The sequence below is a fragment of the Papilio xuthus genome, unplaced genomic scaffold (assembly GCF_000836235.2).
Source record: "Papilio xuthus unplaced genomic scaffold, Pxut_1.1 DF828037.1, whole genome shotgun sequence".
Lineage (NCBI taxonomy): Eukaryota > Metazoa > Arthropoda > Insecta > Lepidoptera > Papilionidae > Papilio > Papilio xuthus.
Window position 1 is genome coordinate 326,744 of NW_013530612.1, and position 23,777 is coordinate 350,520.

Below are 23,777 nucleotides of genomic sequence, written 5' to 3' on the forward strand. Positions count from 1 at the left end.
AGCCAACCCTATATGAGTGGTATAAGGCCAGGATTAAGAACTTTTCTTAGAAGATGCATTTTGTTTCTTTATATTCTCGACTTTCAAATTAAAGATTATGTAAAACTTGAATATCCCTCTGTTGCCGAAAAGGATATTTTTGTTCTGGTATTAATATAATTTAACTTATTTTATTACTATCATCTTGCATCAGCCTGTATAAGGATAAAAAAGCAACTATCAACGTTCAAGCATCCGATAAGGTTACGATTGGACATTGAACATTTGCTAAGAATGTTGCAAAAACTTTTTACATAACGTAGTGTGTTTAAAAACAAACGAACAATAATAATATTATAAAACAAACAAAAGTGCTATTAATTTGTGAATTTCAAATACGTCAAGTGTAAATAAACAAATACATTTGGATCTATAACATGTAAAATATTTATCAGAACTATAATAAAAATTGTTCAATTGTTTAAAAGAAATTAAGTGAAATATCGAAATTATAGAGTGAAAGTGTAGTTTGACATTTGACATAAACTTATCTACCATAGAGTAGTTGTGTTTTTTGTGACAAAACCGAACACGACAATACCGGTTTTTTATGTGAAATATTTTTCAAAAATTAACAAAAATGAGAAAAGTAGACGAATTAAGATATAAATTTCAAGAAAAATTAAAAGATGGCGTACCTAATCCTCCAGGTGAATTCGACACAAAGGACATAGAAAGAGTTAAAGACGATAAATATATGAATAGAATTATAGAACATTGCGAGGGTAACGTTGAATTAAGTTTAAAAATGCTTTGGTCAACGTTAATATGGCGGAAGAATAATAATATAAATAATATAAAAGAAACAGTTAACATGGATTATGTTAGAGAAGGTTTATTTTTCCCTAGAGGAAGAGATATAGATGGTTGCTTGATATTTATTTTAAAATGGAAATTATATAATAAAGGAGTAAAAAATGTTGAAGAATTGAAAAAAGTTGTTGTATATTGGTTGGAAAGACTTGAGAGAGAAGAATCGGGGAAACCAATAACTGTTTTCTTTGACTTAGATGGATGTGGTCTTAATAATATAGAAGTTGAAGTAGTCGCTTATATGATAACATTATTAAAAAATTATTACCCAAAATTTGTTAATTATATTATAATTTATCAAATGCCCTGGATTATGTCAGCTGGATATAGAATTGTGAAAGGATTATTACCAGCCAGAGCTGTTGAAAGATTAAGAGTCATAAATAAAGAAAAAATGAAAGATATAATCCCACTAAATCAAGCATTAAAATGTTACGGTGGTACTGATAGTTATGAATTTGAATTTGTTCCAGAAAGAAATAACGGTAACAAAAGAGTTAAATTCGTTGACGTTAACGCTATTGTACCGGTTATTCAAATAATCCCAAACGATTATCTAACGTTTACCATAGACAATAACAGTTTGAAATCGGAATTAACTGTTATTAATCCGAATAACGTTAGAATAGCGTTTAAAATACGAACAACTGGACCGGAAAAGTTTAAAGTGAAACCAACTTCAGGGATTTTATCTTCGAATGGAATGCAAAAAATATTAATTACAATTTTATCAGGATTTGATTGTAACGTAGCTGTAAAAGAAAGATTTCTGTTTTTATCTACTTGTATAGATGATGGTTTAACACAGAAACAAATAGACGAATTATGGCAGAATCCGAAAGCTAAAATCAATGAACACAGATTAAAATGTAAACTTTCGGTTGAAGAAAACACGGAACGAAAATCTACAATGATAGATTCAATGGACAAGCTAGATAGAAAATATTTTTATTTAATAAAGAGTGTTGATGTTTTAAAATCATTAGAGATTTTAACACTCGCTTTTAGTATAGTTTTAGTTGTTTTTGGATATCTTTTGTATAATATGACACGAAAGGTACATTGTGATGTTATGTAAGGGAAAGAAATCTATTTTTCTTAGTAGTCTAAATATTAATAAGTGCGAATCTTTAGATAGATGGATGGATGTTTGTTTGAAGGTATATCCGGCAAGGCTCAATGGATGTCGCTGAAATTTGGCATATAGAACATAGTCTGGAAGAACATGCTACTTATTAAGTTTTTTTAATTTAATAAAAATAATAATTTTATAGTAATAAAAAGTAATATGAAACATGGTTTTTATTCTTTCCTTTTATGTATCTCCTAATTTCTATTAATACTTCTTTCAAGGACACATTGCGTTGCTGATCGAAAAACTGTTTTAATCGAAATTAATTCTAATTTAGTAAGTAAAAACTCTAGACGGCGTAGTTATTATGTGATTTAAATATTCATTTAAGCGACGGATCTGTAAAAAAATAGAAATAACATTTTGTACGAAAGATTCAATTTGTCAATATAGTTCTAAAATCGAATATACTAAATTGATATAGAGGCACATGCTTAGTAATTTAAAAAAACTTTTCGTTGTGAAGTTCTAATAACATTACAGAAAAATATTAGATGTTTACATGTCGTTTCAAAAGATCTCAAGGTTATATCGTACTTTCGAAATGTAAATAACATGATAAGAAGAATCCCCTTACTTATAACGTATTATAAATCTAAGCCATATTTATTCTTATGAATATCAAATCATCTAAAATAAACAACATATAAAATTAATGAGGTTTGTGTTAGTTGATTTTATAAATTAATATTTCTTTTGTTTTCGACAAAAAGTTACTCAATTCAAATTAATATTAACAGGTGCTTACCAAAGAGTATTTGAGACAAAAACAACTGTTAAAATTATTTTATTTTATGTGCATTAAACACTAGTGTTGTTATTTCTTGTTAACGTTGTTAAAATTGTTATGAAAATAATGAAACTGTTCATTTTATTGTAGATTTAAATTGTAGTGTCATTCCTCACACTCATGGCTGGCATTAGTCTATAGTTTTACTAGTAAGATCCCTCACAGGGACTGCCCAGGGCGCTGGACATACAGGGCCGCTAAAGATCTCCAAATTACATAATCCTGCGAATTACTATTCACAATTTGTAAAAGTCTTTTTTTATTTTATCTAATTTTGTATTTTTTCTTATTATATAATGTTTATTAGCAATACTTTGAACTATACTTAGATTTTGGCAAACTTACATAACAATAGTAGTGATAATTGGCACATTTAGCACCGTTACTCATAACGTGTTAATATACTGTTATTTCAATAACCGAAACAGCTATATCACGTCAATCACTATCGCGTTGCTTGATAGATTTATTAAAAGATCATTTTTGTCTATGTTTTCTACCTGTGAGATGACATGACATTTGAAAATCATCTGTTTTGTGCAAATACCGAACATAATTATAATTTGTGTTAATTAATTTAATTCATACATTTATTCATTAATTAAATTAGTTAAAGTGTTAAAAGTGTGTCAAATATAAAAATGGCTACGCCTGCCGATTTAAGATCGCAGTTCGAAGCAAAATTAAAAGACTCTCCTAATCAAAACTTCCACCCTTTGGACTTGGATCGTGTGAAGGACGAAAAATACCTTCGTAGAGTTTTGAAACATGTTGATAACGATATAAAACAGGGTGTTGATATGTTGTGGGACATATTTACATGGCGGAAATCCGTTGGAGCGAATGAAATTAATGAATCTAACATAAGGATGGACTATATAAATGAAGGGGTCTTTTTCCCGCGAGGTCGTGATATCGACGGATGTTTATTATTAATAATAAAGTCAAAAATGCATGTAAAAGGACAGAAAGACTTTGAAGAGATAAAAAAAGCAATTATTTATTGGTTTGATAGAATTGAAAGAGAGGAAAATGGTAATAAAATTACTTTATTCTTTGATTTAGATGGCTGCGGTCTTAGTAACATGGATATGGAGTTAACTAATTATTTGATATCGTTATTTAAAAGTTATTATCCATATTTTTTAAATTATATAATAATTTATCAAATGCCTTGGGTGATGTCTGCGGCATTTAAAGTTATTAAATCTCTTTTGCCTGCTAAAGGTGTTGAAAAAATGAAATTCGTTAGCAAAGATACCTTAAAAGATTTTGTAACTCCCGAACAAGCGTTGACATGTTGGGGAGGTAAAGATAATTATACTTTCGAGTTCATTCCTGAGAATAAATCTAATGAGATTATGTCCAAAAAGGTTACATTTGCGGAACAAGGTGACGGACAGCATTCACCTGGAGAGATGTTACGTATAACACCTAATGATACTATCATATTTAAAGCTGAAAATGATGATATATCAGGGCAAATAACTATAACAAATATGGATGACAGTGTAATATCCTTCAAAATACGTACCACATCACCAGAGAAGTTCAGAGTGCGACCAAGCAGTGGTGTTCTACCAAGCGGTGTATCCCAAACTATACTTATAGTTGTACAGCCAGGATTTCATTTACGCACAGTGACTAAAGATCGTTTCCTTGTAATGTCAGTGCAAATACCAAAAGCGGATCTATCACAGAAAGAAATAACAGAAATCTGGCAGAATTCTACAGGCAGTAAGGTTGATGAGTACAGGCTTAAGTGTCATTTCCCGGAAAAAGCAATATCAAAGAATGGTAATATAATGGAGAAAGAAACGGAGAAATCAGATACGGTGACAAACGCATTGAATAATCTGCAAATGAATTACGAAGTTTTACAAAGACAAATATATAAGTTGAAGATATATCAATTCTTTACGTTGATGCTTACTGCTATTGCCGTTCTACTCGGTTATTTAGTCTACAAGAATACTAACGATGATAGATATTGTGATAGTATTTAACCATTAGAGTATGTGGTATTTAATACCACAATCAATATCAAATCTTTCTTAGATGGGTTGATATTTGTTACACTTGTAATGAACACTTTTTTGTACGTAAGATATTGTCAACTTGTGCATAAAGTTGAAATGTTACATAATGAAAATTAAGAAACATCAACAAATCAAATCTTAAAGTTAAAACAAGTCCAAGGACTTGGGTAACCCCACTACTCTGACTGCGAGTAATTAAAAAAAAACTTAAATAGTAGGCTATGTCTCAACCTGCACTTATCCCTATGGAGAATGGCACAGTAAGTACTCCTCCATACATCTCTATTAGGTGTCGTATATGAATCTACCCCTTTCCTTCACATATCTTTCATACTATGTTCTACATCTATGCCAAATTTCTTTCAGATCCATGCAGCCGTTCTGGAGATATATTTGCATGTTTAAATGGATATTTGTTGATTGCTTAATTGTAGTATATTGTTCTCTTTTTCTTACTAGGAGTAGAATGTATTGATAAAGAAAATAACTTTAACAATCTTACTAATATTATAAATGCGAATGTTTAGATGAATGTTTGTTTGATATCTCCAGAATGGCTAAATGGATCTTGATGAAATTTGGTATACATATAGAACATAGTCTGCAAGATCACATAGGCTACTAATTAAGTTGTTTTTTTTAATTTCACGCTAATTGAATTGTGGGTTAAGGCTATTATACATTAATAAGTACATAATAACTTCAAATGTTTTGTTTGTTATCTAAAAATGTTTCTATTGTATCATACAGGACTTTAGTTCCAATTTACCTCCTGTCCGATGAGTTGTTTAGAAATTTCAAAGTGTGATTTGATCTTAACTATATTTGATACTTGATAGTAACATCACAGTATTGTATAAAATGTACAAAAAAGTTTATATTTGTAATTAGATTAATGTACATATTGGTTTTGCATGAAATGGAACACAGAAAAATGAGTCGGTATTTAAGTATATTATGCATCTTGATAAATTAGTAATAAAATTAGGTTGTATGGACAAAAATTGAATATTTTATAAATTAAAAAGTAGATGTTGCTCGCGACTTCCTCAGTGTTAAATTAAAAATAGCATATTACTATTGCATACTACTACTATCAGCTACCTTCCGGTGAAAGTTCCGTTTAAATCGGTCCAGCCATTTTGGAGATTTGGAGAACAAACACAGTCTTGTAGACAAACAGGCAGATTTTTTTAATCTATGCTACAATTATAATGAGATTTCAATATTTCTTTTGTTACAATACTACTGAACCAATTTGAAAAATTCTTACACAGTTTGAAAGTTTTACTATCCCCGAGTGACATAGACTGTGTTTATTACAAGATTTTTTCAATTCGACGCAGACGAAGTCGCGGGCAACTGCTGTATAGATAGATTAGTAGTCTTATATACTTGAATCATGTAAGTAAATAGGCCTATTGCAAAAAAGTATATGGTGCAATTAAATTATTTATGATAACAAATCTTTTAAGTAAATACTAAATTAGTAAAAGTAATTTAATGACAAATTCTTTAATATAATGTGGGTTTACACTGTTGAAACACTATAAAATTATATTGTCGATATATTTGAACAGATAACTGATAAAAATATTGATTCATATAGATGGTTTAATGTAATTTTGACGTCTAATCGAGAGTTTATTTTAAACAAATAGGAAATTTACTAAAACAAAGGCTTTCGTGATGTCTTTTTCACCTCATTTTTTTGCTCCACATAGCTCTGGGTTGTAAATCTATGATTCTATTGTTTCGACATTGAAAACTGAAGCTAATATATTGGATCGTAATATTAGTCTAGGTGTGAAAACAATAAATACGTTTTTAGAGTAACTTAAAAGAATTGCGTCATTGTTCTTACAATGATATCACCTTTTTAGATTAGTCAAAAGGTTATTTTGCATAATTTTAGTGACGAACTGTTTTATAAAAACCCTTATTTTTGCAGTAAAAATAAACGGTGAACATTTAAACTAAATAATATGTCACCGATTAGTAAAATGTACACAAAAACTTTGGTAGAAATGCCGCGAACTTTATGTGCGCATTAATATCAGCTTTTATTTACGACCCGCAAGGGACAGGCAAAGGTCAAGGAATTTACAGCCACTTCGTGTCGACTTAAAAGACTTGAATCTATTGAAGGATTCTTTATTTATTAGTAAAATAATATATTCCTAAAATGTAAATTTGAATAATTAAGTGGGATTGAAAGTTAAAATATCGTTTAAATTTTCAAATTAAACCTCGTTGAAAAGTGGCGGCAAATTCATTAACTTTTTTACCTTTAAGAAGGCAAAGGTCAAATGTCTGCAGCCACTTCGCTGTATTGGGTTTGGATGTTAAAATTTTAATATTATGGTTACATTCCAGTTGTTTTCTAGACGTTTTTGTTGCATTTTGGTTATTTTGTGGGTGTTTGTGAAAATTTTATCCAACTTTTAAATCTCAGAGGTTTTATTTAAGTTTTTGTTTTTACTTAGGAAGTTTTTTCAATCTTGGTCGATATTATTTTTATTTAAATAAGTGTGGTTGTTTTTGTAGTCCGAATTAAAGAGATGTTTCACGTTTTCTTGTTTTTGCAAATTATTTTCGAGTATCGTTAATGAAAAATTGACAGATTTTTTTTAAATATTATTTATATGAAAAGGAACCTTTTTATATCAACATAGTATATGCACATTGTAAAATATGTGTCGCTCTCTTAGGGTTTTTTTAATAAAATAAATTATAAAAAATATCTGACTTTTATTTCTACTCTTTGAGTAACTTGCCATAATGTTCCTTGTGGCGCCATTTTTATGTCATTGTTTTTTTTTAATTACCCAAAATATCTTAATCGATTTACCTAATTAACCTTGAGCCATAGACAAATACATGGCGTGATATCGGCATTTCAAGTTATGACGTCAAACTCTTAGGGAGAGTGCAAAAACGAGCTAGGGTGTTTCGATAATGAGGTGGGAAATTGGCAGTTTCATTTTATTTTATGTAATAAAACAGACCACGGTAAAACAGCGTAAATGCCGTGCTAGTAATGTTATATTTAGGTCTACATTTGAAATACATATAACTAATCTCTGTCTATCCATTTGAATAGCTTGACTGATTATTTATCTATCAAATACTAGCGAACGCCCGTGACTCAGTCCGCGCGGAATTAAAAATGTTCTATATGTATAGCTAAATTTCATCGAGATTCATTAAGCCGTTCTGGAGATAATTTCAAACAAACATACATGCATACAAGATTTAAAATAAAAAGTACATAATATAGAGTTATAAGTTACAAAATGGCCGTCGAAATTAGCGCTAATTGTGTTCTTTTTCTCCGTTCAGTTCATACGGCCAATGACATTTACTGTTTTTAATCTCCTTTAGAAGTTGCCAGAAACTTATTACGCTTGGAATTAAAAAAAAAACTGTTATGAATATAACGTGACAACCGGGAATAGAGTAACTTTTCAACAGTGAAAGAATTTTTCAAATCAGTTCAATAGTTTCGAAGTCTATTCAATGCACAAACATCTTTCCTCTTTGTAATATTAGTATAGATAATTTTCATCATCATCAGCTCACTATACGTCCCCACCGAGGGGCTCGGAGCCTACCCTAAGTTAAGGGTGATTAAGCCATAGTCAACCACGCTGGCCAAGTGCGTGGCCCGGTGCGGACTTCACACATATCTTTGAATTTCTCAGATATGTGCAGGTTGCATCACGATGTTTTCCTTCACCGTATATAGATAATTTTAATCAGTATTAATCAATAATTAAGAAATGACAACTGATAAATCGAAGGTTTTACAAATAGTGTAGCAAGATTAACTACTGTAAATACCTTTATCTTTGTTTTATAAGTAATCCTACTTCTTACTAATATAAATGTTTAGATGGATGTTTGTTAGAAGCTATCTCCAGAACGACTGCATGGATCTTGCTGAAATTTGGCATAGATGTATAACATAGTCTGGAAGAACACAAAGACTACTAAGTTTCTGTTATCCCACACGGACGGAGTAGCGGGCGACAGCTAGTTTAACTATAAATGCGAAAGTTTACATGAATGCATGTTTGTTACTACGTATCTCCAGAACGGCTAAATAAATCAAACTGAAAGCATAGATGTAGAAGATCACAAAGGTTTTTTTTTAATTCCGTGCAGACGAAGCGAGCGACAGCTAGTGATTGATAAAGTATTTTAGTAACTAAATATTAGAGAAATTTGCACGTGAAGATAGTGTCATCTCTTTTATTCTATATATAAAATTTGAGATAGCAATGTTATTACAAAATATTTGGAAAGGGAAAATAAAACAAAATTATAGCAATTTTTTTCTTAACAACGGCACCATAAATATGATATGTCATTTTTTCATGCTCTGGAAGTGACCATAAACACGAAATGTCATATTCATAGTCGACTTCAAAAATTGTTATCAATTCGTGTGTATTTTTTATTTTATTTACTAACAAACACAACTGAAGACACCATATTGCCAACTTTCCCTCCAAAACTGAACTGCGGCGTCGGTATTACGCATTTTAACTTCATTTTCTCAGAGAAATGTCTTAAAAGTTCATCTTCTGTCCAATTACACGATGTTATCACGAATAAACCTTAAACATGAAACAATTATATAGGTTAACTAAGGAAACAACATTAAAAGTAACAATGTAAAAATTTACAAAAACTCCGTCCAGGCGGAATTAAAAAAACATAATAAGTAGCCTTTGTGTTCTTCCAGAACAGCTGATCGGATCTCAATGAAATTTGGAATACACATAGAATATAACCTGGAAGAAGACATAAGCTACTTATTAAGTTTATTTTTTACTACGCATAGACAGCTAGATATCTAGAAAACAACTTTAAAGTCTTCATACATGTCCATGGTCACTTAGCAAAGTGAAATGGCTAATAAAAATGTAACTCACCATTTTCCGCAAGCATTTCTGCAACTTGATCTATATATTTGTGTCGTTTTAGCTTTGCATCATCAGGACTAAGGCTTATAGCATCATAAGTGCCTTTATCATGTATCAAACCAAACTTTCCAAGTGTCTTTACATCATCATTGATTATATCAAATACCTAAAAATATAAACATAAAATTATTAACATTATAAATGCGAATGTTTAGATGTATGTTTATAAGAAGATATCTCGAGAAAGGATGCATGAATCTTGCTAAAATATTACTAATATTATAGATGTTTGTTTGAAGGTACATCTAGAATGGCTGAATGGATCTCGATGAAATTTGGCATACATATAGAACATAGTCTGGAAGAACACAGGCTACTAATTAAATTTTGTTTTCATGTCCATGCAGTTGTTTAAAAATGTTATCAAATACCTGAAACCTTATGAAAGGGAATTGATCCTGAGCCACCTTCTCAGCAAGAGTGATGGCTTCAGTGCAGTAATCAACACCGAGGAGATTACTGAAGCCCTCTCTTGCTAATTCCGTTAATGTGTAACCATTACCGGACCCTGGAAAAAAAATTATATGATAATTGGTAATTGTCCAACCAAAAAAGGATTTTATATTAAAACTAGCTGCTACTTTGCCCATGTGGAATTAAAAAAGAATGTAATCAGTAGCCTATATGTTCGTCCAGACTATATTCAACATCTATGTCAAACTATATCAATATCCATTGATATCTGGAGATACCTTCAAACAAACATACATCCATATATTTATGTTTATATTAGTAAGATTTAATGTTATATATAAGCAAGCGGCCAACTGATTTTGATTAAAAAGTGAATGAATAAATGTTGCCTACCCTAATTGTACAGACAATGGGTCATATTTATCCTCTCCTAGCTATTTTCCCTTACCTTACCAACCTTTTATTATATGTAGTAGGAGAATAATACTAGAATGTCGTCTACGGGACAATTTCACGAGGAATTAGAGAATTCGAATGATGTTTTGTAATTTCGCTAAGATCCTGTGAGGTTAGTACAATATACTTTTTGTAAGTTTTAATTAATATGTGGTGTTTAGCATTAAATATTTACCTAAATCTATAACAGATGAATCTAGTGGTATTCCGCACTGGCATATCCATTTGATAACACGATACGCACTGTCTTCTCCGAACCAAACATCCCCAGGATCGCCATGATCTTCGAAATTTATGATTTCCTTAGTGTAAGCCTTCTGCCAGTAATCTTGTGTACCCAGTTCTGATGGTTCCAATTCTGTATCATCCATGTTAACTCGTAAATACTGATTTCTGATTTATAGTAACGAAATTTATTTATCAACAGTTACGAATTACAATAAGAATTTGACAAATGTCAACTGAGCTTATATGGCAATAAAAATCAAATGGAATAAATACTAGTGACGTGTAATGTTCAAATAACCGGAATCTTTTAATCAATATTTAATTCTTCATTGTTATATTTTTGATATTTATTTTTAAGACGACAAAAAGCACTACTTAAAAACTTTCGAACTCGTTTTCCTTAATTCTTGTTGTCTAATTCCTTAAATTGTAAGAAATTATTTTAAAAATATTGAAAATTTAGTTAAAATGGCAACATTATCATCAAATCGACGTTATGACAGATGTCAAATTGGTTTCGAGTTTCGATAAATTAAGTTTTTTTATCATATCAGACAAGTGTTGAAGAGTGTCCGGTCGGTTAGCGCGATTAAACTGGCGCCCAGTTAAATTTTTTACCGCGACGTAGTCGTTTCCAATTAACCATTTATTCCCAATAAAATGACTTTAGTGATGACACGGCCTAAAATAGATATTATGAATTAACTCACCCGTTCGTTATATATCTTATACATAAGATTGAATAAATTAATTTATGCTGTCTGTAGTCTGATCGATAATTGTGTCATAGAATTTAAGAAATAAACATAAAGTATAAGACCTTAGTTACGTAGATGCGTTGAAATTTTAATGGTGCTCGAGGCTGTGATAGTGGAAATTGATGATATTACGAAAATACGTAAACAATTACGAAATAAACTTGTAGTGGGTGTGAAAACAAATATTTGAAGTACATTTAGTGATGCTACTGCTTCTTTAAAGGTGAGTATTTTTTTTAAATCAAACATTGTTAACAGCCAGATATTTTTAAAAGTTATATAATTTCAAATTGTCTGAAACATTTTTTGTTTTTCAAAAAAACTTTTTTTTTATATAAAACACTAGCTCTTGCCCGCGACTAGCCTATATGTTCTAAGCTATGTTCTACATCTATGCTAAATTTCTGCAAGATTCATACAACCATTTTGCAGATACCTTCTAACATCCATCCATCCAAAATTTGCATTTATAATAATAGTAAGATGGATTAATTCTCAAGTTTTTTTATATTTATGATATAAACACACCATTTTTAATAATAGAGTTATGAAATTGCCCTGATAAGTTTTGTTATCATACTAATATTGTAAATGCAAATTTGTAGATGGATGGTTTGTTTAAAGATACCTCCAGAAAAACACATAGGCTACTTATTAAGTTTTATTTAATTACTTGGGGAGGGTGTTGCAGGTAACAATTAGTAGTTTCATTTGCTTTTACATTGTTTAAAATCTTTAGTGATGAGTACTCTTCATATAATTGAACCTGGATAAGATTAAGAGCAACTGCAGTACTTTTCTTGCTTATGAAAGTTATTTGTTGGGATTTGAAGCCTTTAGTTTATAGATGTTTCTAGTTTATCCATGTTCTGCATTGGTATTGAACAAGTAGCTGCCGTCAGCAATTTCAACTGCGCGAAATTAAAAACTTAGTGGTCGATGTGTTCTTCCAGACTATGTTCTACATCTATGGCAATTTTCATCTAGATTAGTTGAGTTGGTTTAGAGATATCTTCTTACAAACATATGTCTTTCTAAATGTTTTTAATTTGACTTGACTTGACTTAAAGTCCTATGTCCCTGTAGTGGGGCAGAGGGTGTTCTGGTTTTTAACTTACTTCTTACTAATATTATAAGTGCAAATATTGTAAGGGATAGATGAAATGCGTATGCTAAGATGGATGTGTGGTGTGACAAGGAAGGATAAAGTTAAAAATGTGTATATTAGAGGAAGTTTGAAAGTAGCGCCAGTGATCGAGAAATTGAGGAGTAAAAGATTAGCGTGGTTTGGACATGTTATGAGGAGGGATGATGATGATATAAGCAAAAAAGTAATGAGATTGAATGTGGATGGCTACAAGGGTAGAGGAAGACCAAAAAAAGTATGGAATGACTGTGTGAAAGAGGATATGCGTAAGAAGGGGGTAGACTCGGATATGACGGCTGATAGAGATGTATGGAGGAGTAGTACATGCTGTGCCGACCCTCGATAGGGATAAGGGCAGGTTGATGATGATGATTGTAAGGGATAGATGAATAGATGATGGATGTCGATGAAATTTGACACAGATTTAGAACATACTCTCAAAGAACACAGGCTACTAATTATGTTTTTTTTAATTCTGCATGGATGGAGTTGCGGCAATAACTAATATATCTTATCTTATATCTTTAAATGAATTATTAATATATATATATAATTGGAATCTCGGAATCGGCTCCAACGATTTTCATAAAATTTAGTATATAGGGGGTTTCGGGGGCGATACATCGATCTAGCTAGGAATCATTTTTAGAAAATGTCATTTTATTCGTGTTTTATCGATAATCAACTTAAACATAAACTTAACTTTTTCTATCGAAAAATATCATTCATATTTCATCATTTTATTAGTAATTCCTACTTAAATATAATTTACAAAAAACACAATTTAATATTAATATGATAAAATTATTTGTATGTCACATGAAAAATATTCAATTACTATATAAAAATTCTCATTATTATGGTAGAAATATAACAATTGTTAATTGTTTGTATCTTATAAAATTTACAAAGATTTGTAGTAAAGGTGCAAAATCTTTTAAGTGGCAGAGTTTGCAATAACAATGGCTGGATCATCGGTGGCTCAGGTCAAGCTATAGACTTGCAATCTACAGGTCCTGGGTTCGAATCCCTCCATGTACCAATGTGTTTTTCCATTTCCGATTTACATATGTACATTTATCCTATGTTCTTACGGTGAAGGAAAACATCGTGATGCTGCACATATTTGAGAAAGTCAAAGATATGTGTGAAGTCAACCCGCACTTGGCCAGCGTGGTTGACTATGGCCTAATAACCTTTAACTTAGGGTAGGCTCCAACCCCTCGGTGGGGACGTATAGTGAGCTAATGATGATGGCTGGATCAAGTAGTGAAGTACTACAAACACACAGAAGATATGCCTCAAAAGCGATTATGAGGAAAGTGTGATGAGTGTACTCTAGGCTTTTAGTTTATGTTTCCATCATCTTTATATATATAATTCTTCTGTGAGTGTGTATGTCACTGAACTTCTCTCAAACGACTGGACCGATTTTGATGAAATTTTTTGTATGTGTTCAAGGGGATCTGGGAATGGTTTAGATTCACAATTTTCATCAAATATTAACTTCATATTAATTTATTCAAATTAAAGACGCGCAAACAGGACAACGTCTGTCGGGTCCGCTAGTTTTTTTTATAAGGAAATGATGGAAAGGCGAAGTGGATTTAAAGAGAATTGTATGTGATGGAGGTAATTCTGTGCACTCCTGCGTTATTTAAAAGTAGGCAATTCATCTACAATTTCGGATGTCTATGGCCAGATGTATCAATATTTCATTGGATCCAGAATTCTCTTTTGCTTTAGAACTAATAAAAAAGTTGTAGATGTCTATGCTTACTTCACTATATTGGAAAAAAATGAGAGATTTTTGTACGTAACACGAAAGAGGGACAGAATTTAACAATGTAAAATTACAAGGAGTTTGTACTCTTACGGCCTTTTTGTTTATCTCTTTTTTCTTAACGTGTAAGAGAAGGATGGAATATTTCTTCATTGTTCAAGTTAAATCCCATGGTTACAATGATATCTGTATGAATAAAAATAGTCTGTTGATCTTCTTATCTATATACAAAAAAATCAATTGCTGTTCGTTAGTCTCGCTAACACTCTAGAACGGCTAAACAGATTTATCTTATCTTGGTCTTGGTGGAGTTCTAGGAAAGGTTTAGACGGTGAGAAAAATCGAATAATTGCCGGGAACTCATTTTTTTTTTAAATTTCTACGGACGGATCCGCGGTCGACAACTAGTTTGGTAATAAAAATTTATTGCATCTGCAAATTAACTGGGTCGTGATGTTTCACGTATTTTGTTGTTCTCGTTATAATATTGCTTACATTGTCTTTATTTTATAACTAGCTATCGCACGTGGATAGGTCCGCGCGGAATTGAAAAAAACATAATTAATAATCTATTTATACTTTTAGACATTACTAGCTGTCGCCCGCGACTCCGTCCGCGCGGGATTATGAAATAGATGTTGACCGATTCTCAGAGCTACAAAATATATGCTCACAAAATTTCATGAGAATCGGTCGAGACGTTTCGGAGGAGTATAGAAACGAAAATTGTGACACGACAATTTTATATATAAGACTAGCGGACCCGACAGACGTTGTCCTGTCTACACGTCTTTAATTCGAATATTATTTAAAATTTAACAATGCGATGGTAGCGCCGTCTGTCGGATCCAATGTAAAACATTCCAAAGTCAACAACTACTAATAAATTAAAAATTAATTAAAAAAAACATTGTCCAGCGGACAAAATTGTGAATCTAAACCATTCCCAGATCCACTTGAACACACAAAAAATTTCATCAAAATCGCCCCAGTCGTTTCAGAGAAGTTCAGTGACATACACACTCACAGAGGAATTATATATATAAAGATTAGAATTCTTTGGCGCGAATGGCGCGTTTTCGTTACAAATTCAAGTGTCAGATGTAGTGATGGGACATAAACGTCGACTAATAAGGCTAGTGTTGCGTCACACCGGCACATCGAATTTTCTTCCTAACAATACATACTTAAAAACAATATATTTAATCAGATGTATTACAAAACAATTAAATAATTATGTCATACAAAAGAACAATGTATGTTTGTTGAATGTGTACGGAAACGTTTTCAAACTTAAATATTAAAAGAATTGTTTTCGTTGATGTCAGTGAACAATTGTAGAATGCTATAACTTTGAATCTGTTTATATATCAATGAGAATAAACTGATGCTTTTAAATCATTCATCATCATTCAACATCAGCTCACTATACGTCCCCACCTACAATAAGTTAAAGTGTAGTGTAACAGTGGTAGAGCCCGCTTTAACATCTTCGCACGAATTGTCCCGGCTCGTCCGGTGAAATACCACGACCACACAGAAGACAGGCGTGAAGTGGAAGCAATTACGCATTTCGTCTGATGAGTGTGCGTCCCGGAGGCCTAATTTAGTCCTCTTTCCCTTCCCACCCTTTTTCTTATGAGGAAGGGTTGGGAAGTGGAAGTGGACTTTCCGGATGAGAGAATGCATGGAAAGGGAAAATATTATCTTTCTGTGCATCCTCTCCTCCGTCGATTAAAGGTAGGCAACGCATACGCAATTGCGTATGTCTATGGGCAAAGGTCACTTCGCTATTTCATCAATTTCAGGTGGCCGCTCGCTCGTTTGCCACCTTGTGATATAAAAAAAAAGTTAAGGGTGATTAGGCCATAGTCAACCACGCTGGCCAAGTGCGGGTTGACTTCACACATATCTTTGACACGCAGATATGTGCAGCATCACAATGTTTCAATATAATTTAATTCAATTAATTTATCCTTGATAAAAACAAAGATGGATACACTAACGCATTTTTTTTATATACAATGGATGTTCCGTGTGAACGAGCGTAGATTTTCTTTTATTTGACCTTGTGAAATCTATAGCAAGGTTGGTACTGATTAACTAAACAAAGTTCATTCGAAAGAACAATAAAATTGTCAAACACTAAAAGATATATCATATTGTTGTCGCACGCGACTCCGTCCGCTTGAAAAAAACTTAATAAGTAGCCTTTGTTCCTTCCAGACTTGGCCAGCATTCATTATGACCTAGTCATCTCTAAGTTAACGTAGGCTCTGAGCCCCTCAATGGAGACGTATAGTGAGCTGCAGATGATGATCAATTCCAATTGAAATTTTTAACCTAAAAGATTATAGAATTCAAAAATACTTCTCGTTAAATGATAGCTGTCGCCTGCGATTTAGTTATCTCGGTATTAAAAATCTTAATTAATAGCAAATGTGTTCTTCCAGATGTTCTACATCTGTGTCAAATTTCATCGAGATCCGTTGAGTGGTTTTGGAGATACCTTCTAAGAAATATTCATCTAAACTTCGTCCATACGGAAAACAACTTAGTTATGTCCAACCAGATATTGTTCTACATTTTACTTCTTACTAATATTATAAATGCGAATGTTTAGATGGATGTATGCAAGAATCTGCTTAGCGGATCAATGGATCTCAACAAAATTTGTCATAGATGTAGAACATAGTCTGGAAGAACACATAGACTGCTATTTTTTTTCATACCGTCGTAGTCGCGAGCGTAGTAAGTTATTAACTGAATTTCACAATTGTTATGTAACATATACGTACAGTCAGCTTAATAAATACCGTAGCAGACAGATATGCAAATATATAGTCCAGCAGTGTGAATGTATCTATTAATTTGAAGACTTTTGTTGTACCTATATAATTGATTACTTTTGGTGTACCTATATATTTGCATATTTTGTTTGCTACGGTATTTATGAGGCTGACTGTACGTATATTTATCTATACAACTGACATTGACTGTAAATTACTATTAAACGTTTAAATGAGCACAAATTGATCAATTTTGTTATTTTTAATGCGCATATATGCGCTCATTTCAATGTTGAATAGTATAAATTGTTTACGTTGTTTCTATGAAATATTAATTATCTTATTAAAATTATAAATGCGAATGTTTAGATGGATTGTTTGTAGTTTTAGACATTACTAGCTGTCGCCCGCGACTCCTTCCGCGTGCGACAGCTAGTAATGTCTAATGAAAAAACTTAATTAGTGTAGCCTATGTGTTCTTTCAGACTATGTTCTATACGTATGCCAAATTTAATCGAGATCTGTTCAGCCGTTCTAGAGATATCTTCGAACACCCATCGATCCATCTATATCACATCCATCTAAACATTCGCATTTATAATATTAGTAAATTAAATAAAAAGCTCTTCATGGCGTAAAAAAAAAAGAATGAATAGTATCCTATGTCCGTCTCCTGGCTCTTAGCTACCTCCTCACCAATTTTCAGGCATATCGGTAAAGCCGTTCTTGAGTTATAAATAGTGTAACTAACACAATCGGAAATCGATACACATTGGTACATGTCGTGATTCGAACCCAGGACCTGCAGATTGCAAGTCGAGTGCTTGACCACTGAGCCACCGACGCTCTAATTAAATTGAGTTATACGTTTGTTTTAACAATGTAGATATGGAAACGATTGGTGTTGAAATTCAATATCAGAACTTGTTTAATAATTTCCGCTACATCGTTGTTATTAGACCTGTCCTCTATATTGCGGAATAACGTTGAACTAATTGACGCCCGCTTTCATACTAATATTATAAATGCGAATGTTTAGATGTATGTTAGAAGATATCTTCAGAACTGCTGAATGGATCTTGATGAAATTTATCATAGACTAGCGGACCCGACAGACCATGTCCTGTCTACACGTCTTTAATTTGAATTAATTAATATGAATTTAATATTTGATGAAAATTGAGAATGTAAACCATTCCCAGATCCGATTGAACACACACAAAAAATTTCATCAAATCGCTCCAGTCGTTTGAGAGAAGTTCAGTGACATACACACTCACAGAAGTATTATATATATAAAGATATAGAACATAGCCTGGAAGAACACAGATTACTTTTAATTCCGTGCGGGCGACATCGCAGGCGATGGCTATTGATTAAATAAAATATCCTATGTGTTCTTCCAGACTATGTTATACATCTATGACAAATTTCAACAAGATCCATGCAGCCGTTCTGGAGATACCTTTTAACATACATCTAAACATTCGCATTTATAATATTAGTAAGATAAGTTTAACGTTAACGTTGCCTTGTGTCTGAAGATTCTATGACTGTTTCCTGTAAGATTCGATACTTAGTGGAAAGTGAATTTAATTCTATTTATTTTAAGCGCGTAAGATATGTTCGTGAAGACATTTTAAAAGAAAAAGTTCGCCAAATAAAAACCGGTAGAATGCATTGACCTATTACCGATTTTCACTTACCGATAACCGGTTTTTAAAACCTTTAAACACTGATGTACAGTTATCAACAAATGAGTTAAATATTTTAAGAATTTTGTACTTTGATAAACGCTAGACCGCGACTCTGTTCGCGCGGAATTAAATTTTAATTAGTAGCCTATGTGTTCTAGACTTTAGACAGAGCGTCGGTGCCTAGGAAAAATGAACCCTTACAGGATCAATTTTTTGTCCGTTAATCTGTCTGTCAATACCCTTTTTCTCAGGAACGCATGAAGGTATCAAGCTGGGAAATACCCAGGTTAACTGTCCCTTGGTGTTGTGAAAATCGAACTTCTTAGACAAACCAAACAAGGGATACACTTTTTATATAATGAACACTCGCAAGGAAATCAAAATCTACAGGGTAAAACCTTTCCCTTCCCACCCTTTTTCTGATAAGTAAAGGATGGGAAGTGGAAGTGGACTTTCCGGATGAGAGGATGCATGGAAGGATAAATATTTTCTTTCTGCGCAACCTCCGTCGTTTAAAGGTAGGCAACGCGTATGCAATTGCGTATGTTTATGGGCAACGGTCACTTCGCTATTTTAGCGATTTTATTTGGCCGCTCGCTCGTTTGCCACCTTCTGTTATAAAAAAAGCCTGGTTATGTAACGATAACAGTATGATTATAATTATTTAATTTTCTAGCTCAAAAATATATTTTTTGTTACAGATATCAACACGTCTGCACGCAAGGAAGAACACGTTGATTATGACGTTTTCGTATGTAATAATGATACAACGCCATCTAGCGGACGAGCATTAACATAGCATTTAGCGAGCGTTACCATGCTTCTTGTTTGAAATGTTTAACGATGCCAAGGCTAAAGTATGCCTCGGTTCTACGTGTGGTTGTCATATTGGGCCTTTTATGTTTATGGATTCAGATTATGTTGTCCGCATCAAATGGTGTCATCGATAGAGATGGTGGTAAGTATGACAGCGCGCACCTAACGTCTTAAAAAAAATAGTCTATGTGTTCTTCCAGACTATGTTCTATATGTATGACAAATTTAATTGAGATCCGTTAGGTTGTTTTTTAGATACCTTCAAAAAAACATCCATCCATCCATATGTAAGATAGTGTGGAAGAACACATAGGATTCTAATTTCTTTTTAGTTCGACGTGGACAGAGTCGCCGGCAAACTCTAGCCTGACTATATTTTACTAATATTATAAATGCGAATGTTTAGATGGATGCTTGTTTGAGTTTATCTCCAAAACGGCTGAACGTATTCTAATGAAATTTGTCATAGATGTAAAACATAGTCTGGGACAACACATTGGACTTTTTTCCGTATGGACGGAGTCGCGGGCGATAGCTACTGTAAGATAATTTTATTTATAAATATTTTTATTATCAGTATGCTATTGTCTGCAGGAAATTGATAATATATAAACCACTTTTTCATTTCATTACTCAAACAAGATGGCTCTCGCCCGCGACTCCGTCCGCGCGGAATAAAAAAAAAATTAGCCTATGTGTTCTTCCAGACTATATATTTCCATTCCCACCCTTTTTCTTATAAAGAAAGGATGGGAAGTGGTAGTGGACTTTCCGGATGAGAGGATGCATGGAAAGGGAAAATATTATCTTTCTGTGCATCTCCTCCGTCGATTAAAAGTAGGCAACGCATGTGCAATTGCGTATGACTTTGGGCAACGGTCACTTCGCTATTTCAGCGATTTCAGGTGGCCGCTCGCTCGTTTGCCACACTATGATATAAAAAAAGGTGTCTTGATAAAGCCGGACACAAGCTTTTTGATTGCATATTCGGCCAACATAAACGACGACTGGGTTGTCCGGATTTTGTTAAGCTTTTAACAATTCGTATATAACAGTGGCCGGTGGAATAAAGAGTGGCCGGCCTTTCTACCCAAATGTCCGGCCAATTGGCTGGTCTGTTTGCCGACTTGGGAACCCTATATGCTGGAGATACCTTCTAACAAACATCCATCTAAACTTTCACATCTTATATATATAAAAGAAAATCGTGTTAGTTACTCTATTTATAACTCAAGGACGGCTTTACCGATATGCCTGAAAATTGGTGAGGAAGTAGCTTAGAGCCAGGAGACGGACATAGGATACTATTTATTCATTTTTTTTCGAATTTATGCCTTGAAGAGTTGCTTATTATTTAACTTACTAATATTATAAATGCGAATGTTTAGATGGATGTGATGTGGATGGATGTATCGGTGTTTGAAGATATCTCTAGAACGGCTGACCGGATCTCGATTAAATTTGGCATACGTATAGAACATAGTCTGAAAGAACACATAGGCTACACTAATTAAGTTTTTTTATATATTCACGCGGACGGAGTCGTGGGCGACAGCTAGTTTATAATATTAGTAAGATGAAACTCCTAATATTCTTAGCTGTGTTTTTTGTTACTAAAATGCATTTTACAATAAAATATGTTATATTTTATTACGATGTTTTGAGACACAAAAATATCTGGTTTCGCATAAATAACGGTCTAAATTATGCAGGAATACCGCTATGAATATAAGCGTGGGGTTACACTGTTGATATACATACAATAATAATCTTACTAATATTATAAATGCGAATGTTTAGATGTTTGTTAGAAGGTATCTACAGAATGTGTGAAGTCCTGCACTGGACCAGCATTCACTATCACCTAGTCTAACTTAGGGTAGACTCCGAGACCTGGGGATGTATAGTGAGCTGTAAATGTTTTTGTCAGCCTTTGTTTCGTATTTAAAAGTATCCTATGTCCTTCCTTAGGCTGTAAATTATCTGAGTACCAAATTTCATTTAAAACGGTTCAGTAGTTTTAGCGTGAAAGCGAGACAAACTTACGTCTACGAAAGAGTTTGTCTGTTTAAACGCGCTAATCTCAGGAACTACTGGTCCGATTTGAAAAATTATTTTTTTGTTGTATAGTCCATTTATAGAGGAAGGCTTTAGGCTATATAACATTACGCTGCGACTAATAGTTTTTTTTTTTTAATTCCGCACGATCGTAGTCGCGGGCGACATCTAATATTAGTATAAGCAAGGATTAAAATTGTTTTTAATTCCTCGCGTCGACTTCGTACGTCGTGTAGAAATTATCTTATCTATAAGAAGATGGGTTTTTACAATAGGATTTATTTTTTTTATCTATCTCTATGTCTAATCGTATCAATGTTGTTAAGATTTAGTTGATAATTTTGATAGACAGTTATGGGCCTTTGTTTCATATGTATATCTTACTCGTATCTATGTATCGTGACATATTGAAATATAGAGTCTTTTTAAGATAGATAGACAACTGACGCTTATGAAGTATCGAATTAATTTTGTATGACGATTAATGTTGTACTTAATGGACGGTTGTCATAGTGTCGGATTAACGCGTCTGTTGATGTTCATCATCGAGGGGCTCGGAGCCTACCCTAAGTTAAGGGTGATTAGGCCATAGTCATCCACGCTGGCCAAATGCGGGTTGACTTTACACATATCTTTTGAATTTCTTCTCAGATATGTGCAGGTTGCATCACGATGTTTTCCTTCATTGTAAGAACGTCGGATAAATGTACATATGTAAATCGGAAATGGAAAAACACATTGGTACATGGCGGGATTCGAACCCAGGACCGGCAGATTGCAAGTCAAGTGCTTGACCACTGAGCCACCGACACTCCTGTTGGTGTTACGTGAGAGTTAATACTACGAGTATCTATATTAATATTTCGAATCCATTCCACCTATCGTTGAAAGCGTCCGGATTTATCCGGACATGGCTTTTTGATTGCGTGTCCGGCCAATATTAACGGTCTCTTGGTTATCCGGCTTTTGTTAACCCTTTTACTGGTGGTGGCAATATGTGCCACCAACATTTTTATAATTTTTTCCACTTTGTAACACAAATACTTTAAAACATGTTTTAAATCATTTCACCAACTGCAAGAGGAAAATCCATGAACAGAATTTAACAGAGCTCATACTGGTGTTGGCAAGGATATTGCCACCATGTTTTTTTTCCAATAAATATGATTTTTTTTCCTTAATAAAAGTGATTAAAGTACCTACAATAAACCAAAAAAAACGATTTATTTTTCCGAGACACAAAAATGCTTCTACCAGTTAAAGGCTTAAGCTTTAAACATTATGCAAACGATGAGAAAATCAAATACGCACAAAATATCACGTCGTATAGCCAGTCCATTTAATGCATGCATACGAAGTTACGAATAACAATATTTTGTTTACTCATTCCGTATTTCATAGTTATTTTCTTGAAATCATTGTGATAAACAGGAAATTTCTCATCGTATAACTCGATGCTTTTGCCATCTCTTTTATTCTCTTTGATAGAAAAGAGACAACGATATACAAGTGTCATTTAAATTATTCTTGAGCTCAAGTATCAATAGTTTAAATAATAAATACGTAATAAACGAATTAAGATAAAAGTACACAGTAAGCTATGCTATACATTTTTCTCGTAGGCAATTAAAAAACAAAATATAAAAAGTAACCTATGTGTCCTTCTATACTATGTTCTATATGTATGCCAAATTTCATAGAGATTCGATCAGCTGTTCTGGAGTAATTCAAACAAACATCCATCTAAACATTCGCATTTATAATATTAGTAAGATTTCATGGTGTTATAGCATATAGCATTGAATATTATAGCTTTTATTGGATTAC

The 23,777-nt window shown here is 32.8% G+C and overlaps 4 protein-coding genes across 6 annotated transcripts in view; 3 read left to right on the forward strand and 1 right to left on the reverse strand.

Moving 5' to 3' along the window:
• Mgat2 (alpha-1,6-mannosyl-glycoprotein 2-beta-N-acetylglucosaminyltransferase) overlaps window positions 1–23,777 on the forward strand; it is a 43,769-nt gene that overhangs the window by 3,023 nt on the left and 16,969 nt on the right. For 2 of the 3 annotated variants that reach the window (XM_013307935.1, XM_013307937.1), the window contains exons 1-2: window positions 11,396–11,883; window positions 19,778–20,034. In XM_013307935.1, coding sequence (XP_013163389.1) covers window positions 19,920–20,034 — 115 coding nt within the window. In that variant the 5' untranslated portion in view covers window positions 11,396–11,883; window positions 19,778–19,919. Of the gene's footprint in view, window positions 1–11,395; window positions 11,884–19,777; window positions 20,035–23,777 lie in introns of those variants that run through there. The other variant, XM_013307936.1, reaches the window with a different exon arrangement.
• LOC106114663 (motile sperm domain-containing protein 2-like) lies at window positions 165–2,022 on the forward strand. Its single transcript, XM_013307940.1, has one exon. The coding sequence runs from the start codon at window positions 620–622 to the stop codon at window positions 1,928–1,930; it is 1,311 nt and encodes a 436-aa protein (XP_013163394.1). The 5' UTR covers window positions 165–619; the 3' UTR covers window positions 1,931–2,022.
• LOC106114662 (motile sperm domain-containing protein 2-like) lies at window positions 3,251–5,359 on the forward strand. The gene has a single exon (XM_013307938.1). The coding sequence runs from the start codon at window positions 3,416–3,418 to the stop codon at window positions 4,778–4,780; it is 1,365 nt and encodes a 454-aa protein (XP_013163392.1). The 5' UTR covers window positions 3,251–3,415; the 3' UTR covers window positions 4,781–5,359.
• On the reverse strand, window positions 9,124–11,162 carry LOC106114665 (protein-lysine N-methyltransferase mettl10). Its single transcript, XM_013307942.1, has 4 exons — window positions 10,850–11,162; window positions 10,176–10,312; window positions 9,754–9,910; window positions 9,124–9,435 (listed from the first exon to the last, which is right to left on the reverse strand). Exons 1-4 carry the CDS (start codon window positions 11,043–11,045, stop codon window positions 9,278–9,280), a joined length of 648 nt encoding a protein of 215 aa, XP_013163396.1. The 5' UTR covers window positions 11,046–11,162; the 3' UTR covers window positions 9,124–9,277.